General features: G+C 37.3%; 1 protein-coding gene across 3 annotated transcripts in view; it reads left to right on the forward strand.

Annotated features, from left to right (window-relative positions):
• The window catches only part of NSG2 (neuronal vesicle trafficking associated 2), an 82,211-nt gene extending 63,576 nt beyond the window's left edge, over positions 1 to 18,635 (forward strand). For all 3 annotated transcript variants that reach the window (XM_056811591.1, XM_001370624.3, XM_056811590.1), the window contains 2 exons: positions 16,788 to 16,898; positions 17,113 to 18,635. In XM_056811591.1, the coding sequence (XP_056667569.1) occupies positions 16,788 to 16,898; positions 17,113 to 17,307 (306 nt within the window). In that variant the 3' untranslated portion in view covers positions 17,308 to 18,635. The remainder of the gene's footprint in view (positions 1 to 16,787; positions 16,899 to 17,112) is intronic.
• The last annotated feature ends 7,540 nt before the right edge of the window (positions 18,636 to 26,175 follow it).

Consider the following 26,175-nt stretch of genomic DNA (forward strand, 5'->3'; position numbering starts at 1 on the left):
ATCAAGGAGCACTAATTAGGATAACACAAGATATGGCAGCTTCCACACTAAAGGACCTCAAGACTTGGAATATGATATTTAGAAAGGCAAGAGAATTGGGTCTTCAACCAAGGATCACCTACCCATCAAAACAGACTATATACTTCCAGGGGAAAGTATAAGCATTCAACGAAATAGAAGATTTCCAAATATTTGTAAAGAAAAGACCAAGACTAAGTGCAAAGTTTGATCAATAGAAAAATAGAAAGTGGAAAGTTTGATCAATAGAAAAAAATCAATAGAAACATGAAAAGGTAAATAAGAAAGAGAGGAGAAAGGGGAAAATTGTTTAAACTTTCTTCTTTAAGTGCTTCAATAAGATCAAAATTTTTATATTAATGTATGGAAAATGTTATTAGAAATGGTCAAAAATTATATTCACTATTATTGCAATTAGAAGAATAATTCACAGGAGAGATTGGGGTAATAAGTGGTATAAGATGATATGCACACACACAAAAAAAGAAAAAGTAAAGGGGGAATAGAAGATGGTACCAAGAGAAACCTGAAGAAATAAGATGAATAGGATAATCTATATCACACAAAGAGGAACATGGGAAGAGGAGGGAAAGAATACTAATATAAGAAGGAGAGAAAGAGAGCACTAAAAGGTAATACTTAAACCTTACTCTCAAGAGGGAAGAGCATCTAGATCCATTGGGGTATCAAATTCTATCTTACCCTATGGGGAAAGTGAGAAGGGAAAATTAAGGGGGGGAGTGGGATGGGGAGTTGAAAAGGATTGAAAGAGAGGGGGAAGGGAACCTAAGAGACCCCCCCAATCAATAAAAAGGGAACAAAAAGGGAGGGGACAGTAAGGGAAGTATAATAAGGGTGGAAATTAGAGGGACTGATTAAAAGCAAACCACTGGTTTAAAAGGATAAGGATATAGTGAAAGAAGAAAGGACAGAACTATGAGAGAATATCAAAACATTGGGGAATACACAAGTGGCAATCATAACTCTGAATGTGAATGGAATGAACTCATCCATAAAATGAAAGCAAATACCAGAGTAGATTAGAAACCAAAATCCTACCATATGTTGCCTACAAGAAACACACATGAAGAAGGTAGACACACATAGGGTAAGGGTCAAAGGCTGGAGAAAAATCTATTGGGCCTCAAATGAGAAAAAGAATGCAGGAGTTGCCGTCATTATATCTGATAAAGCCAAAGTAAGAATAGATCTAGTTAAAAGAGACATGGAAGGTAATTACATCCTGATAAAAGGCAGTATAGACATGCAGAAATATCAGTACGCAACATGTTTGCACCAAATAATATACCATCCAGATTTCTAAAGGAGAAACTAGTGGAATAGAAGGAGCAAATAGACAGTAAAACTATACTAGTGGGAGACCTGAACCTTCCTCTATTACATCTAGATAAATCAAACAAAAAAATAAATAAAAGGTAAGAGAAATGAATGAAATTTTAGAAAAATTAGTTAATATATATGTGGAGAAAAATAAATAGGGACGAAAAGGAAAACACTTTTTTCAACAGCACATGGTACATTCACAAAGTTTGACCATGTACTAGGGCATAAAATCATGGCAAACAGTGCAAAAAGAGCAGAAATAATAAATTCAACTTTTTCAGATCATAATGCAATAAAAATAATAATTAGTAAGGATTCATGGAGAGTCAAATAAAAAATTAATTGGAAATTAAATAATATGATTCTCCAAAATAGGTTAAAGAACAAATCATACAAACTATAATTTCAGTGAAGAAAATGACAATGATGAAATATCCTTTCAAAATCTATGGGATGTAGCCAAAGCAGTACTCAGGGGGGAAATTTATATCCTTGAGTTCATATATTAACAAATTAGGGAAGGCAGAGGTCAATGAATTGGACATGCAAATTAAAAAAATGGAAAATGAACAAATTAAAAATCCTCAGATGAAGACTAAATTAGAGATCCTAAAAATCTAAGAAGAAATTAATAAAATAAAGAGTGAAAGAACTATTGAATTAATAAATAAGACTTGAAGCTGGTATTTTAAAAAAATAAATAAGATAGATTATGTACTGGTCAATCTAATAAAAAAGAGGAAAAGAGAAAGCCAAATGAAATATATCAAAGATGAAAAGGGAGACCTCACCTCTAATGAAGAGGAAATTAAGGCAATCATTAAAAATTATTATGACCAATTATATAGCAACTAATATGGCAATCTAGGTGATATGGATGGATATTTACAAAAATATGAATTACCTAGACTTATAGAGGGAGAAATAGAATACCTAAAAAACCCCATATCAGAAAAAGAAATTGAACAAGCCATCAAATATCTCCCTAAGAAAAATCCCCAGGGCCTGATGGATTCACAAGTGAATACTATCAAATGTTCAAATAACAACTAATCCCAATATTATACAAACTGTCTGATACAATAAGCAAAGGAGTTCTACCAAATTCTTTTTATGACACAATTATAGTATTGATTCCAAAGCCAGTCAAAAACAGAAAAAAAAAAACTATAGACCAAACTCCTTAATGAACATAGATGCAAAAATCTTAAATAGAATACTAGCAAAAAGACTCCAGCAATGATTGCCAGGGTTATTCATTATGCTCAGGTGGAATTTAAGCCAGGAATGCAAGGATGGTTAGGAAAACCAGGAATGCAAGGATGGTTAGGAAAACCATCCACATAATTGACCATATCAACAAGTAAACTGGCAAAAATCACATGATTATTTCAATAGATGCAGAAAAAGCTTTTGACAAAATATAACACCCATTCCTATTGAAACCCCTAGGCAGTATATATCTGAAATCATCAGCAAACATCATCTGCAATGGGAATAAATTAGAAGAATTCCCAATAAGATCAGGAGTAAAACAAGGATGCCCAATTATCACCTCTATTATTTAACATTGTACCAGAAACACTAGAAGTAGCAATTAGAGAAGAAAAAGAAATTGAAGGTATTAAAATAGGCAATGAGGAGACCAAGCTATCAATCTTTGCAGATGATATGTTTGTCTACTTAAAGAATCCTAGCAAATCAACTAAAAAGCTAGTGGAAATAATCAACAACTTTAACAAAGTTGCAAGATACAAAATGAACCCACACAAGTCATCAGCATTTCTATATATTTCCAACACATCTCAGCAGCAAGAATTAGAAAGAAAAATTCCATTTAAAATCACCCTAGACAAAAGAAAATACTTAGGAATCTATCTGCCAAGACAAACACAGGAACTATATGAACACAACTACAAAACACTCTCCACACAATTAAAACTAGATATTAACAATTGGAAAAACATAAACTGCTCATAGGTAGGAAGAGCTAACGTAATAAAAATGACAATCCTACCCAAGCTTGTTTACTTAATTTAGTGCCATACCCATCAAACTACCAAAAAACCTTTTTTACTAAATTAGGAAAATACATGTCAAAATTCATTTGGAAGAATAAAAGATCAAGGATATCCAGGGAAATAATGAAAAAAAAATGCAAAGGAAGGTGGTCTAGCAGTATCAGATCTCAAACTATACTATAAAACAGTGGTCATCAAAACAATATGGTAGTGGCTAAGAAACAGAAAGGAGGATCAGTGGAATAGACTTGGGGTAAGTGACCTCAGCAAGACAGTCTGTGATAAACCCAAAGGTCCCAGCTTTTGGGACAAAAATCTACTATTTGATAAAAACTTCTGGGAAAATTGGAAAATAGTATGGGAGAGTTTAGGTTTGGATCAACATCTCACACTCTCTACACCAAGATAAACTCAGAATGGGTGAATGACTTGAATATAAAGAAGGAAACTAAGTAAATTAGGTGAACACAGAATAGTATACTTGTCAGATCTTTGGGAAAGGAAAGATTTTAAGACCAAGCAAGAGTTAGAAAAAATTACAAAATGTAAAATAAATAATTTTGATTACATTAAATTAGAAAGTTTTTGTACAAATGAAACAAATGCAACCAAAATAAGAAAGGAAGCAATAAATTGGGGAAAATCTTCATAACAAAAACCTCTAACAAAGGTCTAATTACTCAGAGTTATTAAGAGCTAAATCACTTGTACAAAAAATCAAGCTATTCTCTAAATGATAAATGGGCAAGGGACATGAATATGCAATTTTCAGATAAAGAAATCAAAAGTATTAATAAGCACATGAAAAAGTGTTCTAAATCTCTCATAATAAGAGAAATGCAAATCAAAACAACTCTGAGGTACCACCTCACATCCAGCAGATTGGCTAACATGACAGCAAAGGAAAATAATGAATGCCGGAGGGGATGTGGCAAAATAGGGACATTAATTCACTGCTAGTGGAGTTGTGAAATGATCCAGCCATTCTGGAGGGCAATTTGGAACTATACCCAAAGGGTACTAAAAGTCTGTCTCCCCTTTGATCCAGTCATAGCACTGCTGGGTTTATACCCCAAAGCGACAATAAGGAAAAAGACTTTTACAACAATATTCATAGCTTTGCTCTTTGTGGTGGCAAAAAATTATAAAATGAGGGGATGCCATCTGATTGGGGAATGGCTGAGGAATTGATGCAGAGTGAAAGGAGTAGAACCAGGAGAACATTGTACACAGAGACTGGTACACTGTGGTACATTTGAATGTAATGGACCTCTCTATTATTATCATTGCAATGATCCAGGATAATTCTGAGGGATTTATGAGAAAGAACACTATCCACATTCCGAGGAAAAACTGGGAACAGAAACACAGAAGAAAAACAACTGCTTGTTCACATGGGTTGATATGGATATCACTGGGGATGTAGACTTTAAATGATTACCCTAGTGCAAACATCAACAATATGGAAATAGGTTTTGATCAAGGACACATGTAAAACCCAGTGGGATTGTGCATAGTGTACGGAGTGGGATGGGGTAGGAGAGGGAAAGAACATGACTCTTGTAACCAAGGAAAATTTTTCTAAATTGACTAGTTACATAAAATTTAAAAAAATAAGGGAGATGAGAACAAAAAAATTAAGAAAACATAAAAGAAGTTTAAGATGCATGGTCTTCCCTAGAGGTTCCCATAACCTAGTTAAGAAGGCAACACGCACAAGCATACATATACATACACAATTAACAATATGACATAGAATAGAACTAGAAGGGACCTTAGGAACCAATTAGTTTGTAGAAAGAAGCACATGAAATTATGAAAAGCAATAAAAGTAGAACCAAGAGAATATCATATACAGCTACAGAACTAATGTTTGAAGAATCACATACACAGAAAGAAGTGATAAATAGAAACACAAATGACAGTTAATTTTTGTTTTGTTGTCAAGTGATGCCTTTTCAAGTGCGAGGAGGGGAAGCAAGAAGGGAGATACCTGGGAATTTTAATGTAACCAACAAATATAAATTTAAAAACCAATTAGTTCAGCCCCTTAATTTTACAGATGATAAAACTGACTCCCAGAATAGGGAAAGTGACTTAATAGTTTAGTGAACTGGAAACAAATAACTTTCATTGGTCAGTCAATGGGCATTTTATTGAGTGCTTACTGTATACTAAGCACTGTACTGAGTGCTGGGGATACAAAGAAAGACAAAAACAGGGTCCTTGCCTTAAATAAGCTGATACCCTAACGAGGGAGGCCACATGCTAATAACTAAACCCTTATAAAACTATTTTGTAAAATAATATTAGAGAAAAGGCATCTGTGGAGGTGAGGGGGGATGAACAAGATACAGCCTTCTGTAGAAGATGCAATTTGAACTGGGTCTTGACAAAAGCCAAGGAGACAAAGAGGGGATGGTGAGAAGAGAGAGTGCCTTCCAGGAATGGCAAAATGTCACTGAAAAGTTTGGGTGATGGAGTGTAATGTGTGACTGCTGATTACTGAAAATTAAACATGGTATTTTGAAGACCTTTCCTCACACATTACTGAAGAAATAGAAACTAGTTGCTGTGATCTTCCTCCGTTCTATTGCTCTCCCTTTCCAAATCTCTTACTATCAGCCTCAATTCTTTCATTCATTCTGATCTCTGATGAAGAGGCTGTCCTTTTCCTGGCCAAGGCCAACTCCTCTCCTTGTCTTCTAGATCTCATCCCCTGCTGTTTTGTAGGCAGTTCAAATCCTATGCTATTCGTTTTTTTGTTGGCAAAATTGTCAATTGTTTCTATGATTTGTTCTTTGGCTCAAAGATTTTTCTCTATTTAAATTTCATTCATTTCTTAAACACTTTGACATGTGGCCTTGATCTCATCCCTGCCATCTCCTCAGACAGGTTACAACCTCAGCCATCCTCTTTCTCTTGCTAATCTCCATCCTATTCCCTTTTGCTGTTTCCAGGCTGCCTGCTTTCTAAATGTGCTCAAATTTCAGCCTTTGTTAGACCCCATTATCCTACTCCTCAAGCTTTTGTCTCCCCTCTCTTCTCTTACTAAGGCAAGCTGCTTGAAGGAATTGTCTGCTTTCACTTGCTCCCCTCTTACTTCTGACATCATCACTCAATTGAAACTGTTCTCACTAAAGTTATCATTGAGCTCTTAATTGCTATAACTGATGGTCTTTACTCAGTCTAGATCCTTCTTAACCCCTTTGTATCATTTGACACTATGGTGTTAAAGACTATTCCTTCCTTTGGCATATTTTCTCCTGTTTGGGTTTTTGTGATACTGTTCTTTCTCAGCTTTCTCTCTTTCCTTCTGGCAACTTCTTCTCAGCCAGGAAGCTAAATGGCATAGTGTATAAAACTCTGGCAGGAAGACCCAAGTTCAAGTCTATCCATGAACATTTATTAGCTGTTCAATCCTGGGCAAGTCATTTAAACCTCTGCCTACCTCAGTTTCCTCATCTGTAAATGAAGATAATAGTAATTCTTATCCTCCAGGGTTATTTGAAGACTAAAATGTGATATTATTTGTATAGCATTTTTCAAACCTTAAAGTGCCATATAAATTCTTTATTTATTATTATTATTGTTATTTCTCATTTTCCTCTGTTGGATATGTGCATAGTTTAATAGTAGGTGTACCTCACGGCTCTTTCCTGCTTCCTCTTCCTTCTTAGTGACCTCAGTAGCACTACAGATTCAGATCTAGCCCTACTCTCTCTTGAACTTTAGGCCAATATCACCAGTACACTACTGTACATTTTGAACTAGATTTTCTGTAGGCATATGAAACTTAAAACAGTCAAAAGAAAACTCATTGTTTCTCCAAAAACCATCTCCTTCCTGAAGTTCTCCATCTCCACCTGGGGCACTGCCATTGTTCTAAGGATGTGGGTTTGCAATTTAGAGTCATCTTTGATTCTCCACTTGCTAATGATGCTATAGAGAATATTCATGCCTGGGAAGCCAGTTAGGCTAGATGACCTGAAGTTCTTCCAATTTTGTTCTAAATTAATGACTCTCCTTAAAATTTTATGATTTGTAGAGTCCTACTTATTTTTTTAAAATTCATTTTATTTTTATTTTCACTTCCAAGTTCTCTCCTTCCTTTCACTCCCTCTCTCTCACACATTGACAATAAATATGATATAGGAGCCTACTTCTTAGGCTAAAAGATTTATGGTGTAAGAGAAAGAGCACTGGACTTGGCATCAGGAGATCTTAATTCACTTTCTAATTCTGCATCTAACAATTGCTTTTTAGAGATCTAATTATTTATTAATGTTGGCTCATTCCATTAATACTATCTATGGTTTGTTTGTTTGTTTTAAACCCTTACCTTCTGTCTTGGAATAAATACTGTGTATTGGTTCCAAGGCAGAAGAGTGGTAAGGGCTAGGCAATGAGGGTTAAGTGACTTTCCCAGGATCATACAACTGGGATGTGTCTGAGGTCAGATTTGAACCTAGGACCTCCCATCTCTGGGCCTGGCTCTCAATCCACTGAGCTACCCAACCTCCCTAACCTAACAAACTATGTAATCAAGCCCAGCTCTCTGACCAATGTGCCACCTAGCCGCCTTGATTGAAAATATTTCTAATGTAAATAGTTTTATCACCTCATTGGGATTCAAACTCAGAACCTCTGACTTCAGAGCCAGCACTCTTTCTTCTTCGGGATGAAGCAGTGAGGATAACTCACATGTGTCTAGGGGTTGCTGGCAGCCTGACCTGGGTCATAGTGAACCTGCAAATGTTCCTTCCAAAAATGTTAACTTCTGGTATGGCAGATTAGGGAGAGGAGTGTTGAAGTGAGGGCAGTAGTCATAGTAGTAGAATAGCAGCAGCAGCAGCAGCTGCAGCAGCAATAGTAAAAACTAGAACTCTGAACCAATCTTTATTTTTACAGATGTTCTGGATGAACTAGTGATGCTTCATCCTAGCTCAGTACAATGTTACATATAAATATGTGTATATATATATATATATATATATATATATATATATATATACACATATCCTATAAATTCCTATAAATCCCCATAAGACTGAGAAGCCAGTATGGCAATTTTTCACTTACAAGGCATGGCCACCATGAACAAAAGCCTACCTTACTTACTTGGAGGAACATTTACTGTGTGCAGCTGGTGTCACAGAGGGTGGAGTACTGGACCTAGAGTCAGGAAGACCTGAGTTCAAATCTCACCTCACTCATTTACTAGCTATGTGATCCTCGACAAGTTACAATCTGTTACCCTGTTTCCTTACCTGTAAAATGGTGATAAAATCACCAAAATCCCATGTTGTTGGGAGGAAATAATATTTGTAAAGCACTTAGCACAGTGCCTGGCATATAGTAGACTCTTAATAAATGCTGGCTCACTTTTCCCTATGTAAGCCACAGATTCTGCCTGTCTGAGTGATATTCACAGTATAGCAGAGGAAGAGAACTATAAAATAAAAATTACTCTGGTAAAGAAATGCAAAATATTCAGTGTGGACAATTAAACTATTAAAACCCCTATCCTGGCGTAGCATAAATGGGTTCTAGGCATATTTGGCTATTTAGGGTCCTGGGCTAGAGCTGGAAGGAAACAGAGTGATTATCTAATACAACCTCCTTTTTCTACAAGGCAGGAAAATGAGGCCAAGAAAGTTTGAATGATTTATTTAAGGTTATAAAGCCAACTTAGATGAGACCAAAAGAGTTAGCCCCTCTGATACCCTGCACCTTGTTCAGATGGACATTTCTGTCTTTCTGCTTGGTATAGCCATGTCCCTGGATTCTGCTGAATAATGCTAATGAGAAGAATGATCTTGATTTGCATTTTGTACAACCTAAAGGCTACCAAATTGTTTTCTATTATTAATAAGATGAAAATTCACATTTACTGAGGGCATTTTAAGTTTGATAACTGCTCTGGCCATAACAACTCTTTTAGGTACATAGTAACATTATTATTATCCCCATTTTATAGATATTCCTTGACTTGATCAAGCTCCCTGATGTGCTCATATAGTCATCGCCAGTAAAAACCCCATGACTACCATCATCACAATTGTTGAATTATGGTGTGGGGAGATATGTTAATATTTCAAATTTTCTTGAAGGATATGAAACTGGAATGTGACAAAAGGAAAACAACCAGGATGAGGAGGGGCTTGAATCCATAATTTTAAGGATTAGTTGAAGGTACTAAGAGTGTTTAGGTTGGAGGCAACAAGACTTGGACTTTAAAAAAAATCTATCTGTGGGACTATAATGGAGAAGAGGGATTAGATTTCTTTTGCTATGTATTGTCATGGTTCTGGGTGTGGGAGAAGAGATAAAGCTTAAATGCCAAGATTAGAGTTTGCAATAATGGGTAGAAGATACAATGTGGCATATTTTGACTCAGTGTAATGAAATACTCCTTAACAATGACAGTGAACAAAAAATAGAACACACTTATCCTTAGTGGTGGCGAGTTTACCTCACCAGAGGTCTTCCACTGAAGATCACCATTTGCCAAGAATTTATAGGCACTAGTTGTCCTTTTGGTAATGGTTCACTTAGTTGATCATTGAGATCCCTTGCAATTTTGGGATTCTGTGACTCTGTGATTTTAATGTTCAAATTAGGAAAGGGGAAAGGAAAGGGACAAAGTTGACTAAAGGACATTTCAGACCCTTTAAGTCAGGAGGCTGGAGTCCCATAAAATTTTCTTTTAGTTCTTTATCCCTGTAGCTTTTGGGGTCCTCTTTGGGGAATACACAGTGTTAATTCTTCCTCCCTTAAGTCCCCATATCGCTGCCACTTAAAAAAGATTAATGTCTGTTGTGCATCTATGTTTCAGCTCCTCACAAATTTTATTTCCCCTATGTGAGTGTTTTTATTGCTCTGAGATTTCCAAGGTTCATGTTATTCATAAGAAAGTGGAGGTTTATTGGGTATTACTGAATTGAGATTCTTGACTATTTGAATGCTAATGAAGCATCATATTTTCTGGAATAACTATAGCACTATATCTTCATTCAAAGTTTGGCAGAATGTAGCCGGATCTTTTCTCTTCCTTTCCTGCTTTGTCTTATCCCTCTGAGTTTCAGCAACATTTGGGACTTATCAACTCAGAAGAAAGAATTTTGTATCACTGTTTTATAACATAGTGGGGAGATTGGGTTTGAATCATGGCTCTAACACTTTCAAACTGTATGACCCTGGGCAAATCACTTGTCCTCCCAGAACCTCAATTTCTTCATTTGCAAAATGGGGGTGATGTAATAATACTTGTGCTGAACTCCACAGGATTATTGTGAAAAAGGCATTTGTTAAGGTTTAAAATACTAGAGAAAAATTCATTGATCTTTTTTTATCGCCATATATGATAATCATCAATTATGTATCATCCTTGATCACAAGCTGTGTGCTTTTGCTAAAGGTCATAAAATGCTGATATTCTCAATTTTTTGCTCTAAGACTTTGAATCACAGAATAAAACTATCAGGAAAAATCATAATTGCACTATTTCAAATAGGATGATATAGCAAGTATAATTAGCCTATAGCCTGTTAACAAAGATGGCTTACCTGTGAAGAGTGACAGAGAGGGCATCAAGAGTATTTAAATCAGAAAAAGAAGATGGGTCAGGCCTGTAACAAAGGAGAGGGGTCACTCACAATCACCCTGGATATTGCACAGGCATCCATGAAATATGAAAACTGTCAGAGCAAGACCTCCACTGTTGAGGATTGTTGGAAAGACATAAAAAGGAATAACATAAACTAAAACAGCATAGGGGAATCATAATCTGCACTGATGGAAATCCTCACAAAGATGAAATCCTAGACCCAGAGAAGTATTGAAGTATAATATTACATGACATGGCAAAGTTGAAATTCCATAGAAATTCAAGTGAGTGAAGGAAAAGGAAAGCTTGTGTGAATTTGAGCCAATCTGCTAAAGAGTGCTAGAGGGATCACTGATTTGAGATTACAGAGGCACCAGATGTCTAGAAAAAAACTTACTTTCTGTTTTAAAGGGTCAGTGAACAGACAAGAAGAGCATTGAAGAGTATGATTGATAATTATTTTCCATGTCAGATAAAATACTTCTCAGGTTGCTCTATAATGGCCATTAAAACAAAAAAAATCCTATTAGCAGATTGGTTTATTTACTTCTATATTCATTTTGACACTGAACCAGCTAAATCAGTGCCTCTGAGGCAAATGGAGAAGCTAATGTGCTTTGTGGATTTACAGCAGGTTGTAGTTTATGTGGAATAATGGGTATGCTTATGGTTGAGGAAGAAGGATGTTTATAAAGTATATCACATTATTTAATACCTACTGCAGCTTCCCTTCCCACACACTAGGCTTTAGGGATACTAGTGGAGAGGATCCAATCTGGGTTAAAATTCTGACTCTGCTACTTCTTGGGTATCCTGGGCAAATAAGTTAACCTCTTTGCTCCTCAAGTTTTTTTATCTGTTAGTTGGAGGTACTTATTGAACCACTGACATGGACTTTTCATGTAGATCACATGAGATAAAATGCACTGGGTTTCATAAGCTCTAAAGCACGATGATTAGTCATTGATGGCTCTTGTTTCTACTTCCCATTCCTCAAAGTCTGTTAGTCTCTATATCTCCCATAACTTCACTACTTCTATGAGAGGTGGAAGTGAAGTGGAAAGAGCACTTAGGTTGGGAATCACGGGACCTATGTTTGTCTCAAGATTGACCTGCCACTTACAACCCTAGCAACCACAGACAAGGAGTTGCTTCACCTCACTGGGACATAGTTTTCTGGTTTATGAAATGAGTAAGTTGTACAAGATAATCTTGGGGGTCCTTTCCAGCTCTAGACCAATAATAGTTTCCTAGGGTACCATGAAAGAATAGGGTATTGTTGACTCCTAAACAGACTATTCCTGTGGTGCTCAGCTTCTGCAATAGTGTTGATTCTATTTTTTATAGTAGTATGATTATATGAATAAAAATGAAACTGAGTAAAATAAAATTAGTCTAACCAGGCCCATTTCCTTCCATGACGATATTTCTGAGCTGTATATTCCTTCTTAAGATCAAGTACTTTTTGCAAATTTCTCTGGAAATAACAGGATGACTTAGAATTATAGAATTTTAGACATAGAAGATATAACATATTTTAAGTGTCTACCTAGTATACAAAACACTGTGTTAGATACTGAGGAAATATAATGTTTAGGTAAAGAGTGATCCCTGACCTCAAGGAGCTTACTATCTAAAATACCATAGAAGTCATCTAGTCCAAACCTCTAATTTTATGGATGGGACAACTGAGACCCAAGGTGAGAAGTGACTTCCTCAAAGTCCAACCACAATTTAAGGGCAGAGCTGGTACCAAGCTCATGTTATGACATTTCTGGAATCCCAAACCAGGGCCCTTTACAATACATCTGTTTGCTTGAGATACTACAAGATAATTGGCCATCCTACAAGGTATAGCTCCTAGTCATTCTCATATAGAGGCTGGCCTAGTAATTTCTCCACAACTCAAGATCATAATTAACCTCAGCCTAAATATTCCTTTGTTGTTTTCTGGTTGATTTTAGTTATGTCTGACTCTTCCTGATCCCATTTGGGCTTTTCTTGGCAAAAGTATTGGAATGATTTGCCTTCTTCTCTAGCTCATTTTACAGATGAGGAAACTGAGGCAAACAGGGTTAAGTGACTTTCCAAGTATCACTCAGCTAGTAAGTGTCTGGAGCTAGTCTTTCTGACTTCAGACCCAATCCTTTATCCACTGCCCAACCTAACTGCTCCAATATTACTTTAGCTCGTTCCTAACTGAGAATCTTGTTCCATAGCCAAAGTCAAAATCATGCATTTAGACAAATACATGATTCAAATTAGTCCCTTATTTCCTCTTAATTTTCCCCACTACTCTTTTTTCAGTTGGGGGGCCTAATTGCCAGGCAAATTCCTTTCAGAGTCTTTGGGTTTGGATCTCTATTCTGTTACTGTGTGTGACTTTGAATTCAAATCTCTTTGTCTTACTAGATTTCAGTCATTTCAGATGAAAAATGATAGTGTCAACCTAGATGATCTTTATAGACTTTTTAGATTCTCAATTCTATCACCTAATTTCAGCTAAGAAGATAAAGAGCATGATGATATGCTTAATCATTCAATCAAGTATTTATATAACATAACATGCCTATTATGTGTCAAGCACTGTTAAGGGAAATATGTTTTAAAATGAGACCCCTTGTCTTCTTCAGATGGAGTTTCTAGGAGATTCCTAATTGACCTCTCTCCCTCCTCATTTCTGTTGTGCTTTGAAATTTACAATCTTCCTCATAACAATCTTACATCAGCGCCATGGTCAAGGGGAGAGGAAAGCTAGGAATAGTCAGACCAATCAGCACCATGGTTAGCGAATACGTCTCCAAGGACATACTGAAGCAAATACAGAGAAAAGTTTTTCATTAGGCTTCCTCCTTCTATAGTTTTATCACAAAAGACCCCAGAAAAACATCAGAAACATTAAAAAACAAAAAAGGAAACAGACTATTTGTTTCATGCAAGTGTTTCATGTGAACAGTACTAAAATCTAGAGAGAAAAGCTGAATTTGCCAAAGGCACTGCTGCTGCCTCTGATTGGAAATGAGAAAGCATCAAGTGGTGCTGTGACATGGGATGTTGTAAGGAAGGTGATTTTGATGAACAAGTCTAGATTTGTAGGAAATGTACACACATACACACACACACACATACACACATACAAACTTCATGACTTCTGTAGGCAAAGCCCTAACTTATTTATGAGGGCAGCCTTCATTAAACACACACACACACACACACACACACACACATACACACACACACACACACACACACACACAGAGACTTCTCATTTAGCAGTGTGAACAAATATTGCTTAATGTTATTTTAGACAGTAATAGTTCTTTCAGAGTTTCGGAGCAGACCTTTCTGACATTCTTTCTTTACATAATTTTCCAAGGGAGAAAATCCTTTATTTCTTTCTGTGAACAGATATCTTATTTTACTCTCCAAATAGTCTTCTTTTGATTTCTCAAGATAAATTACAAACATTGTATCTTTAATTCATCATAGCACAGCCTTGTAAAGAGACTGTTATACTAACTGCTACCCCCATTTTACAGATAAGGATACTAAGGCTTAGTAAGATCATGTGGGCCACATTGCTATCAAGGTAGGAATTTAAATATAGCTCTCTTCTAATTGCAAGTGTGATACTCTTTCTACTATATCACATCAACAGAGCTACAACATGGTCCTTAGACATTATACATTTCTTTTATTTTACAGATGAGACTCAGGTTGGAGAAAAGACTTGACCAGAATCATACAGCTACTTATAAACCAAGCCTTGAGCTTTATTTTATCCACTGGCAATTTGATGCTCTTTAAGAAACTTGGGGGGCAGTTAGGTAGCTCAGTGGATGGAGATCCAGGCCTGGAGATTGGAGGTCCTAGATTCAAATCTGGCCTCAGACACTTCCTAGATATGTGACCCTGGGCAAGTCACTTAACTCTCATTGCCCAGCCCTTACTGCTCTTCTGCCTTAGAACCAATACATAATATTGATTATAAGACAGAAGATAAGGGTTTTTTTTTAAAGAAAGAAACTTCAACAACTTCCCTTCTAACTCAGTGACTCTTATAATAACTGCCTAATAATAGACTCATAATTCTCCTAATTAAAGAGCTGTAGCTGTTAGGAGGTTCAATAATCTCCATTTATAAACGATATATAGGTCACAAGATTTAGAGACTTTAAAGAATGTTTTTTTAAATTGTATCTATAGCACTTAGCACAGTGCCTGGCATATAGTAGGCACTTAATAAATATAGTATTGAATCTTATTTCCTTGGCCAATCCCTTCTTTTTACAAATGAGTAAACTTTCTGAGCAAAAGGCAAAATGATTTCTCCAGTCACACAATCATAAGCAGATCCAAACCTTAACCTTTGGACTCTAAACCCAGATATTCTTTAACCTTTTCTTTGTTGGTATTATTCTCTTCCTCACCCCCTCCTCCAATTCTTTAATCACCTTCAGGGGCTTTGCCTTTTCTAGGTATCTTTCTATTTACAATAATACACATATGGCAGAGACATTGGACCTAGACCTGGGAGCACTGAGTTTTAATCTTGGATTTGACATTTACTAGTTGAGTAATTGCAGGCAAGTCATTTCATCTCTCTCAGTTTATATTAGTAAAATGGGTATAATAATACTGCCCACCCACCTCACAGGATTGTTTTGAGGAAAACACTTTTAAATTTTAATACCTTTAGAAGTGAGAGTTGTGATTATTTCTCTTGAAGCCTATAGTAGTAGTCCCTTGGCATGAATAGTATTGAATATCATAGTAAAGTTTATAACACTTCAAAACATGGTAAATAATGTTTTTCTCTGTCTTCTATATTGTTATCCTTGTGCCCTTCCAACACTTTCTGGACTTGCAGGTACCATGGATTCAAATTCTGTTCCTGCCACTTAACTATATAACTTTGAATAAATAATTTCCTTCCTCTGGACCTTAATTCCCCTATCTTTCAAATGGAGAGTTTGTACTAGATGATATCTGGGGGGCTTTTCAAGGTCAAGATCTTATGACTCTCTGTCTTCCATGTTATAAAATAAACCCAGGACTCCCTGCTTGATGTGGCCTTTGTAAAAGTAAACAGTGTATTCCATTGTGATAGGTGGGAAGGAGGTAGTTCTTGGTTTCTCTATTATATCAGCATTAAGTTACTCATGCTTTTAAAAATTCCAATTTTTGCTTAATCAATTTTTTTAACTGTCTCCACTGATGTGTTGTTAAGGAGATGGCAAAGTAAGAGGAATGCTTTTTACTGAACCTGGTTCTTTTAAGCAAGGATGCTCCTTTCGTAGTAATGACAAAGAGTCAGAGTTGGAGGGACATATCATACTTGGCTATGTTCAGAGGTACTCATATAGCATCAGATCTGAAAAGCATCTCAAAAATCTGAGCATGGAATTGTAGAGCTTAGACTCTACATAGAATCACCAAACTGGAAGATGCTTTAGAACCTAGAATAAAGAATGATGGAGTTAGGAAACATTTTAGAAAATAACATGTCTGAACTGGAAGGAATGTTCCAGAATATCTCATCAAATTCCATCATTTTTTAAAAGAAGGAAACAGGGGGGCTGATAGTAGAATTGATTTTCCCAGGATCCCACAGCAAATTAGCAGCAGAGGAAGGATTTTAAAAAGGCAGGCTTTCTTACTTTCAGCCAAGTCCTTTTCTTTCCCTCCCAGTCTTCTTAGCAACCCAGGGAGAATGCAAACATGACATTTAATTGTCATGTTGCTTTGATGTATCAATTCCCTACATGGAGACTAACAGCTGATTTCTGTCCTAGGTCACTATTCTCGTCAGCCTGGCTCTGGCATTTCTTGCCTGCATTGTGTTTCTGGTGGTTTACAAGGCTTTCACCTATGACCACAGCTGCCCAGATGGCTTTGTTTATAAGGTAAGGGAAATCCATCAGAGCGGTTGCCTGGGCTAATCAGGACATGTAATTGGGTCCATATTACTGGCCTGCATCCGTTTGTATCTAGGTAAGGTACATAATGGGGCAGGGGGATGAGATCCGGGCTGAGAAGTCACCTCTGGTTAACTCTACTCAGTCTCTCTCTTTTTCTCCCTCTCCCCCCCCACCCACTCCCGCTCTCTCCCTCCTCCAGCATAAGCGCTGCATCCCCACCTCCCTGGACGCATATTACTCCGCACAGGATTCCAGCTCCCGGGGCCGGTTCTACACTGTCATCAGTCACTACAGCGTGGCCAAGCAGACCAGCTCCAGGGCCATTGCACCCTGGCTCTCTGCAGCAGGACCTATCAGCCATGAAGCAAAGGCTGTGAAGGCGGAGGGCCATTAAAGATGCCCCAGGGGAGGAGAAGGAAAGGGGAGGGGGGGGGGGAGGAGAAGGGACCCGGGCCTGACAGAACCCCGCTCGCTCGCTTACTAGACGACTCTGTCCCCCCGGGTTCCACAAAGGGAGGAGCGAGCCTAAAGGAACACACCGGAGGAGATTGAATTGATATTTACTTTGGTCCATTGTTATTCTCGTTGATTTGTAACTAACTTGAGTCGAGCTCTTGTATAAAGGCATGTTTGGTGTTGATTGTTACAATGTAAAATATTTTTCAAAACCTTGCTTACTATTTGTTAGGGAAAAGAAAAGACAAAATGAAATAAAAACAAGTCAGTCTCCCAGAACCCGGCCCAATCCCAGAGACACCAAGAGAAAGGGAAGGATCTGCAGAGGTCCTCTTCATAGAGAGTATGGCCATGGCCTGGGCAGGCTCAGGAGAATGGAGGCGAAGCCAGTTTTCCAGTGGGGGCGGGGGGAGGGTTAGGGAGGCAGCGGGGATCTTTCATGCCATGTGTGTGTGCTAGGGTAATCTGTAATCTTCTGTCTGGGCTTGAGCTGGCCTGGCCTCTCACTGGTTCATAGAACCTACCCCTGCCAGGGGAAGGGAACTTGAAAAAGTAAGTGAAGGCTTAGTGGAAGTATTTTCAGTCTGAGGTAGTGACCTGGGAAGGGCTTACCAGGCTATCAGGGTATGGGAAGACCAGGAAGACCCTGTAGTCTTTGCCCACAAGATATTTTCTGGAAGGTTCTTGGCACAGATTCTTAAATTGGCTCCTACTTGCAGTATTCATTCCACAGCAAGGGCAGATTTTGCTCATAAGTGTCATGGGGACTGGATACCATTACTGACCCATTATCCTGCTAAGCTGCCCATCTGCTAATTTGTCCTGGGCAGGCCATAGGGAAGTCATGTTGTAGGAAAAAGGAAAGAGTCAGATTAGCAAGACAGGCCATTTAAAGCATGGGGGATAGGGCTTCCCAGTAATCTACGACAAGCTGTTTGAAGAGTATAGCAGAAGAGACCTAGATCTGATGAAGTTGTCGATGCCATTATACTCAACAACTATATAGAAAAAATAGTATAGTGAAACTGTAATGCCAAAAGCTATAAGCTGACTTTTTGTCCCCACCATGATTCACCTGTAAATTCATCTGTCACTAGAAATGGGAAACAAAGAAACAAAATGACCCCCAGAAAACTGCTGAATAATTTATAATTTTGTGGCGTATTTTTGTCAGTAGGTAGCAGAGACTGAAGTATTTTTTGGTGTAATTCTTGAACTTTTCTGAGAAGAAAAAAAATAAAGATAGATGTGTCTGAGAGTCCTCAACTCTCCTGACTCCCTGTGTCTTTTGTTCATCCTGTCCAAGATTGGAAGGGCATGGGAATGCCTATGACAGATAGAACATGGTACTGAACATGCTGTTTAGTCAGAACTGTGTGGGATAGGACCCTCTAAACCTAACTTGGAAAAGAGATATTTCATATGCTGGTGATCTGGTGGTAGTGGAGAGAAGGAAACTTACTCTATGGATGGCTGGTTTAAAAAAAATAACTTTTATTTATATAGCACCTATTATGTGCCAGGTACAGTGCTGCTAAGCACCTTACAAATATTATCCCATTTGATCCTCACAACAATTCTCAAAGTACAAGCTATTAATATTCTCATTTTAAAGGTGAGTAGAGCAAACAGAGATTAAGTTGACTTGCCCAAGGTCATGATTTCTTTTCTAAGATAGGGAGTTTTGAGTAGGATGAGCTTGATTCTGAAAATGAGTTGGGCTCAAAATGTTAAAGCATTTTGTATATAAATAAAGTTAGTCCTTGGCAAAATTGAGAAATAGAATCTTTGTCTCTGTAGAGTAGCAGGGGACCTCAGAGGCATCTAGTACATTACTCCAGCATCTCTCCACAACTCTTATAGAGTTATAGGACTTAGAACTGGAGATATAAGAGCTAAACTAACCCAACCTCATTGAACAGATGAGGGAACTAAGGTTCAAGAGAGGTAAAATGACTTACCCCAAATCACTTAGTAAGTGAGAGAGATGGACTTCAAATCTTGCTATCTAACAGCAAATCCAAAGCTACATTGCAATTTCTAAGTCGAGCAACAAATATATATGTCATTACTTAGCCTTGGATATTTGTACCATTTATAAAATGGAGATAATAATAAAGGTGTAGGTGCCTACCTTAAAGGAATTTTCATTCATTCAACAAATGCTTATTTTTTTAACCCCTACATTTCATCTTGGAATCAATATTGTGCTTTGGTTTTAGGCAATGGGGGTTAAATGACTTGCCCAGGGTCAACCAGCTAGGAAGTGTTTGAGGAAAGATTTGAACCCAGGACCTCCCGTCTTTGAGCCTGACTCTCAATCTACTGAGCCACCTAGCTGCCCCTCAACAAATATTTACTGAGCTCTGTGTCTTGGGTATCTTTTTTTGTGGGGGGGATTCAGGAAAAATAAATAAAACTATATTTATAAAATAATCATTGGCTATTACAAATCAATATGAAATCTTTTTCAAGGCCTTGGCCAAATCAGATTGGTAGTCCAGGAAATTATTTCTTCCTTTGTTTCTCTTTCTTTGTCTCTGTCTCTCTCTGTCTCTCCCTTTTCTCTCTCCATGAATGCACAGCACTGAGGTGTTTTTTTTTTACTTTTGTTTATTGGGGTGCCATTATTCAGATATAACCTAATAACCAACCAACCTTCTGTCAAGGAGAATGCGCTTGGCCAAACTCAGTAAGGCTGGTCCTTAAAGAATAGATAATACTGAAGACAACTTGGACATGGACAAAGAGAAAGAAGATAACAAAGATAATAACATCAAGGGATCACTGATCACTTGCATAGCTTTTCTTCACTGCTAAAGCTCTAATAAATAGATGAAGTCAAGATAAGTGGAACTATTCTGTCAAGTGTGAATGTAGTATGTACTCTGCCCTGTGCCCACTTATACTACCTGAGAGAAAATAACAATGCCTCAGCCTTCTATTAGCCATTAGTGCCCTGTCACTGGGCTTTTTACCATAAGGACAATAGGACATTTTTAGAAAAGCAGTCTCAAATATTATTCTCAAACAAGAGCCAAGGCTTTATATGGATGATATACTTAGTGTATATCATCCACCACCATCTTGGGGGTGAATTAGAGGGGCTGGCATCAAGCATGAGTTCAGTTGGATTGGATCTCCTTGTGGATTCTATCCCTGCTTTCTAAGATCCTGAGAGGAGGGAGACCCAGTGAATGGGTACTTCCTCCATCCTACAGATAGCTAACTCTTATTTCCTCCTCCCCTCATTTTTGTGTTTTAGAGTCATCATTTACTGAGTTGAAAACCTTCCCCTACTATCCTGTCCCTTTTTCTCATTCCCATTTGTCATAGCCTCCCCACCCCCCTTCTCTTGTTCCTGGCACTGTTCTCTGTGGATGACCTTCCCTTCATCATAGACCTTTCTTCAATCTTTCATCCTTTTTCATTTTCTTGTGTTCACATAAGCCTGTAAAACTCATCAAATTGCTATATCCTTAGTCATTTTTTAGTCCTAGATTTTCTAATTGTCATGCCCCCCCCCCAAATAGTGGACCATTAGGAGGAATAGGTGTTTCTCACTGCACTTCCAGACCCTTCCTCCATTCCCTTCATGTATATCACACTCTCTTGTGCTCTAAAGTTTTCATAACATGTTGTATACATTATCTCATTTGAGCCTCACAACAATCTTACAATGTAGGTATTAGATATACTTATTTTCTCACTTCACAGATGAGGAAACTAAGGCTCAGAGAGATGAAAAGCTTTAACATGATCACTTATCTATGCCATTTTCTGCACCCTCAATCCAGCTCTCTGTCTACTCTACCATGTTGCTTCTTGATCATTGATGCAGTCATTTACCATTTTCAGGGTCATTTAGTACTTGACCTTGCCAAAAGCCAATCCCTGTCCACCTTCTCCACCCCAATGTGTATGTCATTGAATAACTCAAAAGGAAGTCACATAACTGATAGTTAAGTTCACTACAGATTTATGTTATGTGATTTCAACTGGGACCTCCCTGCTGTATAATGATCCTTTAATTCTTCTCTGATTGCTCTACTATCAAACAACCATAATAAATATTCTAATTCTTCTCCCATCTCTTCAAGCCTTTTATACTACCAAATCTCTCCCAATGAAGGATCTTATCTCCTTTTTTACTGAGAAAATAAATCTCATCCATCATGAGCTTCCATCTTCTCTTCCATTATAGAGAAGACTTAAGATGTCCTCCATAATTCTTCATTTTTTCCTCATTTGATCCAGCCTCAGGTGAAAAAGTAGCCCTTCTTAGCCTTTAATTTCATTTCTCTGAGATTATCCCTTCAGTCATCACCCCCTACCATCTTTGATCTCTATTTACTAGCCCTTTCCCTTTGTCCTACATATACTGATCTCGCTGACCCTCAAAAATGAAACAAACTTTTCTTGACTATCATTTCCTCAAACTTTTATCTTGTATCACCTGTCTCTTTAATAACCAAAAACCTTGTAAAAGTTATTCACTTTTTCCTTACCTCCTTTCTTCTTCCTTACCTCTACTTCCTTACCTCCTACTCCTCAGTCTCCTTCAATCTGATTCCTAACATTGTCACTTAATGAAAACTCTGCTTTCTCCAAGGTTCACAGTGATCCCTTAAATGTTAAATATAATTGCCTTTTCTGAATCCTCATCCTTCTTTTTTTTTTAAATATATTTTATTTGATCATTTCCAAGCATTATTCGTTAAAGACATAGATCATTTTCTTTTCCTCCCCCCCACCCCCCATAGCCGACGCGTAAGTCCACTGGGCATTAGATGTTTTCTTGATTTGAACCCATTGCTTTGTTGATAGTATTTGCATTAGAGTGTTCATTTAAAGTCTATCCTCTGTCATGTCCCCTCAACCTCTGTATTCAGGCAGTTGCTTTTTCTCGGTGTTTCCACTCCCATAGTTTATCCTTTGCTTATGAATGGTGTTTTTTTTCTCCTGGATCCCTGAAAGTTGTTCAGGGACATTACACCGCCACTAATGGAGAAGTCCATTACGTTCGATGATACCACAGTGTATTAGTCTCTGTGTACAATGTTCTCCTGGTTCTGCTCCTCTCGCTCTGCATCACTTCCTGGAGGTTGTTCCAGTCTCCATGGAACTTCTCCACTTTATTATTCCTTTGAGCACAATAGTATTCCATCACCAACATATACCACAGTTTGTTCAGCCATTCCCCAATTGATGGGCATCCCCTCGTTTTCCAGTTTTGGGCCACCACAAAGAGCGCAGCTATGAATATTTTTGTACAAGTCTTTGTGTCCATTATCTCTTTGGGGTACAGACCCAGCAGTGCTATGGCTGGGTCAAAGGGTAGATATTCTTTTGTCGCCCTTTGGGCATAGTTCCAAATTGCCCTCCAGAATGGTTGGATCAGTTCACAACTCCACCAGCAATGAATTAATGTCCCTACTTTGCCACATCCCCTCCAGCATTCATTACTTTCCTTTGCTGTCATGTTGAACAATCTGCTAGGTGTGAGGTGATACCTCAGAGTTGTTTTGATTTGCATCTCTCTGATTATAAGAGATGTAGAACACTTCTTCATGTGCTTGTTAATAGTTTTGATTTCTTTATCTGAGAACTGCCTATCCATTTCCCTTGCCCATTTATCAATTGGAGAATGGCTTGATTTTTTGTACAATTGATTTAGCTCATTATAAATATGAGTAATTAAACCTTTGTCAGAGGTTTCTATGAAGATTTTTTCCCAATTTGTTGTTTCCCTTCTGATTTTAGTTATATTGGTTTTGTTTGTACAAAAGCTTTTTAGTTTGATGTAGTCAAAATTATTTATTTTACATTTTGTGATTCTTTCTATATCTTGCTTGGTTTTAAAGCCTTTCCCCTCCCAAAGGTCTGACATGTATACTATTCTGTGTTTACCCAATTTACTTATGGTTTCCTTCTTTATGTTTAAGTCACTCACCCATTTTGAATTTATCTTGGTGTAGGGTGTGAGGTGTTGATCTATTCCTAGTCTCTCCCACACTGTCTTCCAATTTTCCCAGCAGTTTTTATCGAATAGTGGATTTTTGTCCCAAAAGCTGGGATCTTTGGGTTTATCGTATACTGTCTTGCTGAGGTCGTTTTCCCCCAGTCTATTCCACTGATCTTCCTTTCTGTTTCTTAGCCAGTACCAAATTGTTTTGATGACTGCTGCTTTGTAATATAGTTTGAGGTCTGGGACTGCAAGGCCCCCATCATATGTGTTTTTTTTCATTATTTCCCTGGATATCCTTGATCTTTTGTTCTTCCAAATGAACTTTGTTATGGTTTTTTCTAAATCAGTGAAGAAGTATTTTGGTAGTTCAATGGGTATGGCACTAAATAGATAAATAAGTTTGGGTAGGATGGTCATTTTTATTATATTGGCTCGTCCTATCCATGAGCAGTTAATGTTTTTCCAATTGTTCAAGTCTAGTTTTAGTTGTGTGGCGAGTGTTTTGTAGTTGTGTTCATATAGTTCCTGTGTTTGTCTTGGGAGATAGATTCCTAGGTATTTTATTTTGTCTAAGGTGATTTTGAATGGGATTTCTCTTTCTAGTTCTTGCTGCTGAGCTGTGTTGGAGATATATAGAAAAGCTGATGATTTATGTGGGTTTATTTTGTATCCTGCAACTTTGCTAAAGTTGTTGATTATTTCAATTAGCTTTTTGGTTGAATCTCTAGGATTCTTTAAGTAGACCATCATGTCATCCGCAAAGAGTGATAACTTGGTCTCCTCCTTGCCTATTCTGATGCCTTCAATTTCTTTATCTTCTCTAATTGCTACTGCTAGTGTTTCTAGTACAATGTCAAATAGTAGAGGTGATAATGGGCATCCTTGTTTCACTCCTGATCTTATTGGGAATGCATCTAGTTTATCCCCATTGCAGATGATATTAGCTGTTGGTTTTAGATATATACTGTTTATTATTTTTAGGAATGACCCTTCTATTCCTATGCTTTCTAGTGTTTTTAATAGGAATGGGTGTTGTATTTTATCAAAGGCTTTTTCTGCATCTATTGAGATAATCATGTGGTTCTTGCTAGTTTGCTTGTTGATGTGGTCAATTATGTGGATGGTTTTCCTAATGTTGAACCAGCCCTGCATCCCTGGTATGAATCCTACTTGATCATGGTGAATGATCCTTCTGATCACTTGCTGGAGTCTTTTTGCTAGTATCCTATTTAAAATTTTTGCATCTATATTCATTAGGGAGATTGGTCTATAGTTTTCTTTCTCTGTTTTTGACCTGCCTGGTTTTGGAATCAGTACCATGTTTGTGTCGTAAAAGGAGTTTGGTAGAACTCCCTCTTTACTTATTATGTCAAATAGTTTGTATAGTATTGGGGTTAACTGTTCTCTGAATGTTTGATAGAATTCACAGGTGAATCCATCAGGCCCTGGGGATTTTTTCTTAGGAAGTTCTTTGATGGCTTGATGGATTTCAATTTCTGATATGGGATTATTTAAGAATTCTATTTCCTCTTCTGTTAGTCTAGGCAGTTTGTATTTTTGTATATATTCATCCATTTCTCCTAAATTGGTGTATTTATTGCCATATAATTGGGCAAAGTAATTTCTAATGATTGCCTTAATTTCCTCCTCATTGGAGGTGCTGTCCCCCTTTTCATCTTTAATGCTGTGAATTTGCTTTTCTTCCTTCCTTTTTTTAATTAGATTGACCAGTACTTTGTCTATTTTGTTTGTTTTTTCAAAGTACCAGCTTCTTGTCTTATTTATTAAATCAATAGTTCTATCACTTTCGATTTTATTAATTTCTCCCTTAATTTTTAGGATTTCTAATTTGGTTTTCTGCTGGGGGTTTTTAATTTGATCGCTTTCGAGTTTTTTCAATTGCATTTCCAATTGATTGATCTCTGCTCTCCCTTGTTTGTTAATATGAGCTTTCAGGGATATGAATTTGCCTCTGATTACCGCTTTGGCTGCATCCCAAAAGGTTTGAAAGGATGTTTCGCCATTGTCATTTTCCTCGATGAAATTATTAATTGTTTCTATGATTTCTTCTTTAGCTAAACGGTTTTGGAGTATCATATTGTTTAATTTCCAATTGGTTTTAGATTTGGTTTTCCATGTACCATTACTAATCATTATTTTTATTGCCTTGTGATCTGAGAAGGCTGCATTCATTATTTCTGCTTTTCTGCATTTGTGTGCTATGTTTCTGTGACCTAATGTATGGTCAATTTTTGTGAATGTGCCATGTGGTGCTGAGAAGAAGGTGTATTCCTCTTTATCCCTATTTATTTTTCTCCATATGTCTATTAATTCTAATTTTTCTAAGATTTCATTCACTTCTTTTACCTCTTTCTTATTTATTTTTTGATTTGATTTATCTAAATTTGATAATGGTTGGTTTAAGTCTCCCACTAGTATGGTTTTATTGTCTATTTCTTCCTTCAATTCTCCTAGTTTCTCCATTAGAAATTTGGGTGCTATATTATTTGGTGCATACATATTGATTAATGATATTTCCTCATTGTCTATAGTCCCTTTTAACAAAATATAATTACCTTCCCTATCCCTTTTGATCAGGTCTATTTTTGCATTGGCTTTATCAGATATCATGATTACCACTCCTGCCTTCTTTCTATCAGTTGAAGCCCCGAAGGTCTTACTCCATCCTTTAATTCTGACCTTGTGGGTGTCAACCCGCCTCATGTGTGTTTCTTGAAGACAACATATGGTAGGGTTTTGGATTCTAATCCATTCTGGTATTCGTCTACGTTTTATGGGTGAGTTCATCCCATTCACGTTCAAAGTTATGATTGTCAT

Source organism: Monodelphis domestica, chromosome 1 (genome assembly GCF_027887165.1).
Source record: "Monodelphis domestica isolate mMonDom1 chromosome 1, mMonDom1.pri, whole genome shotgun sequence".
NCBI classification, from domain to species: domain Eukaryota; kingdom Metazoa; phylum Chordata; class Mammalia; order Didelphimorphia; family Didelphidae; genus Monodelphis; species Monodelphis domestica.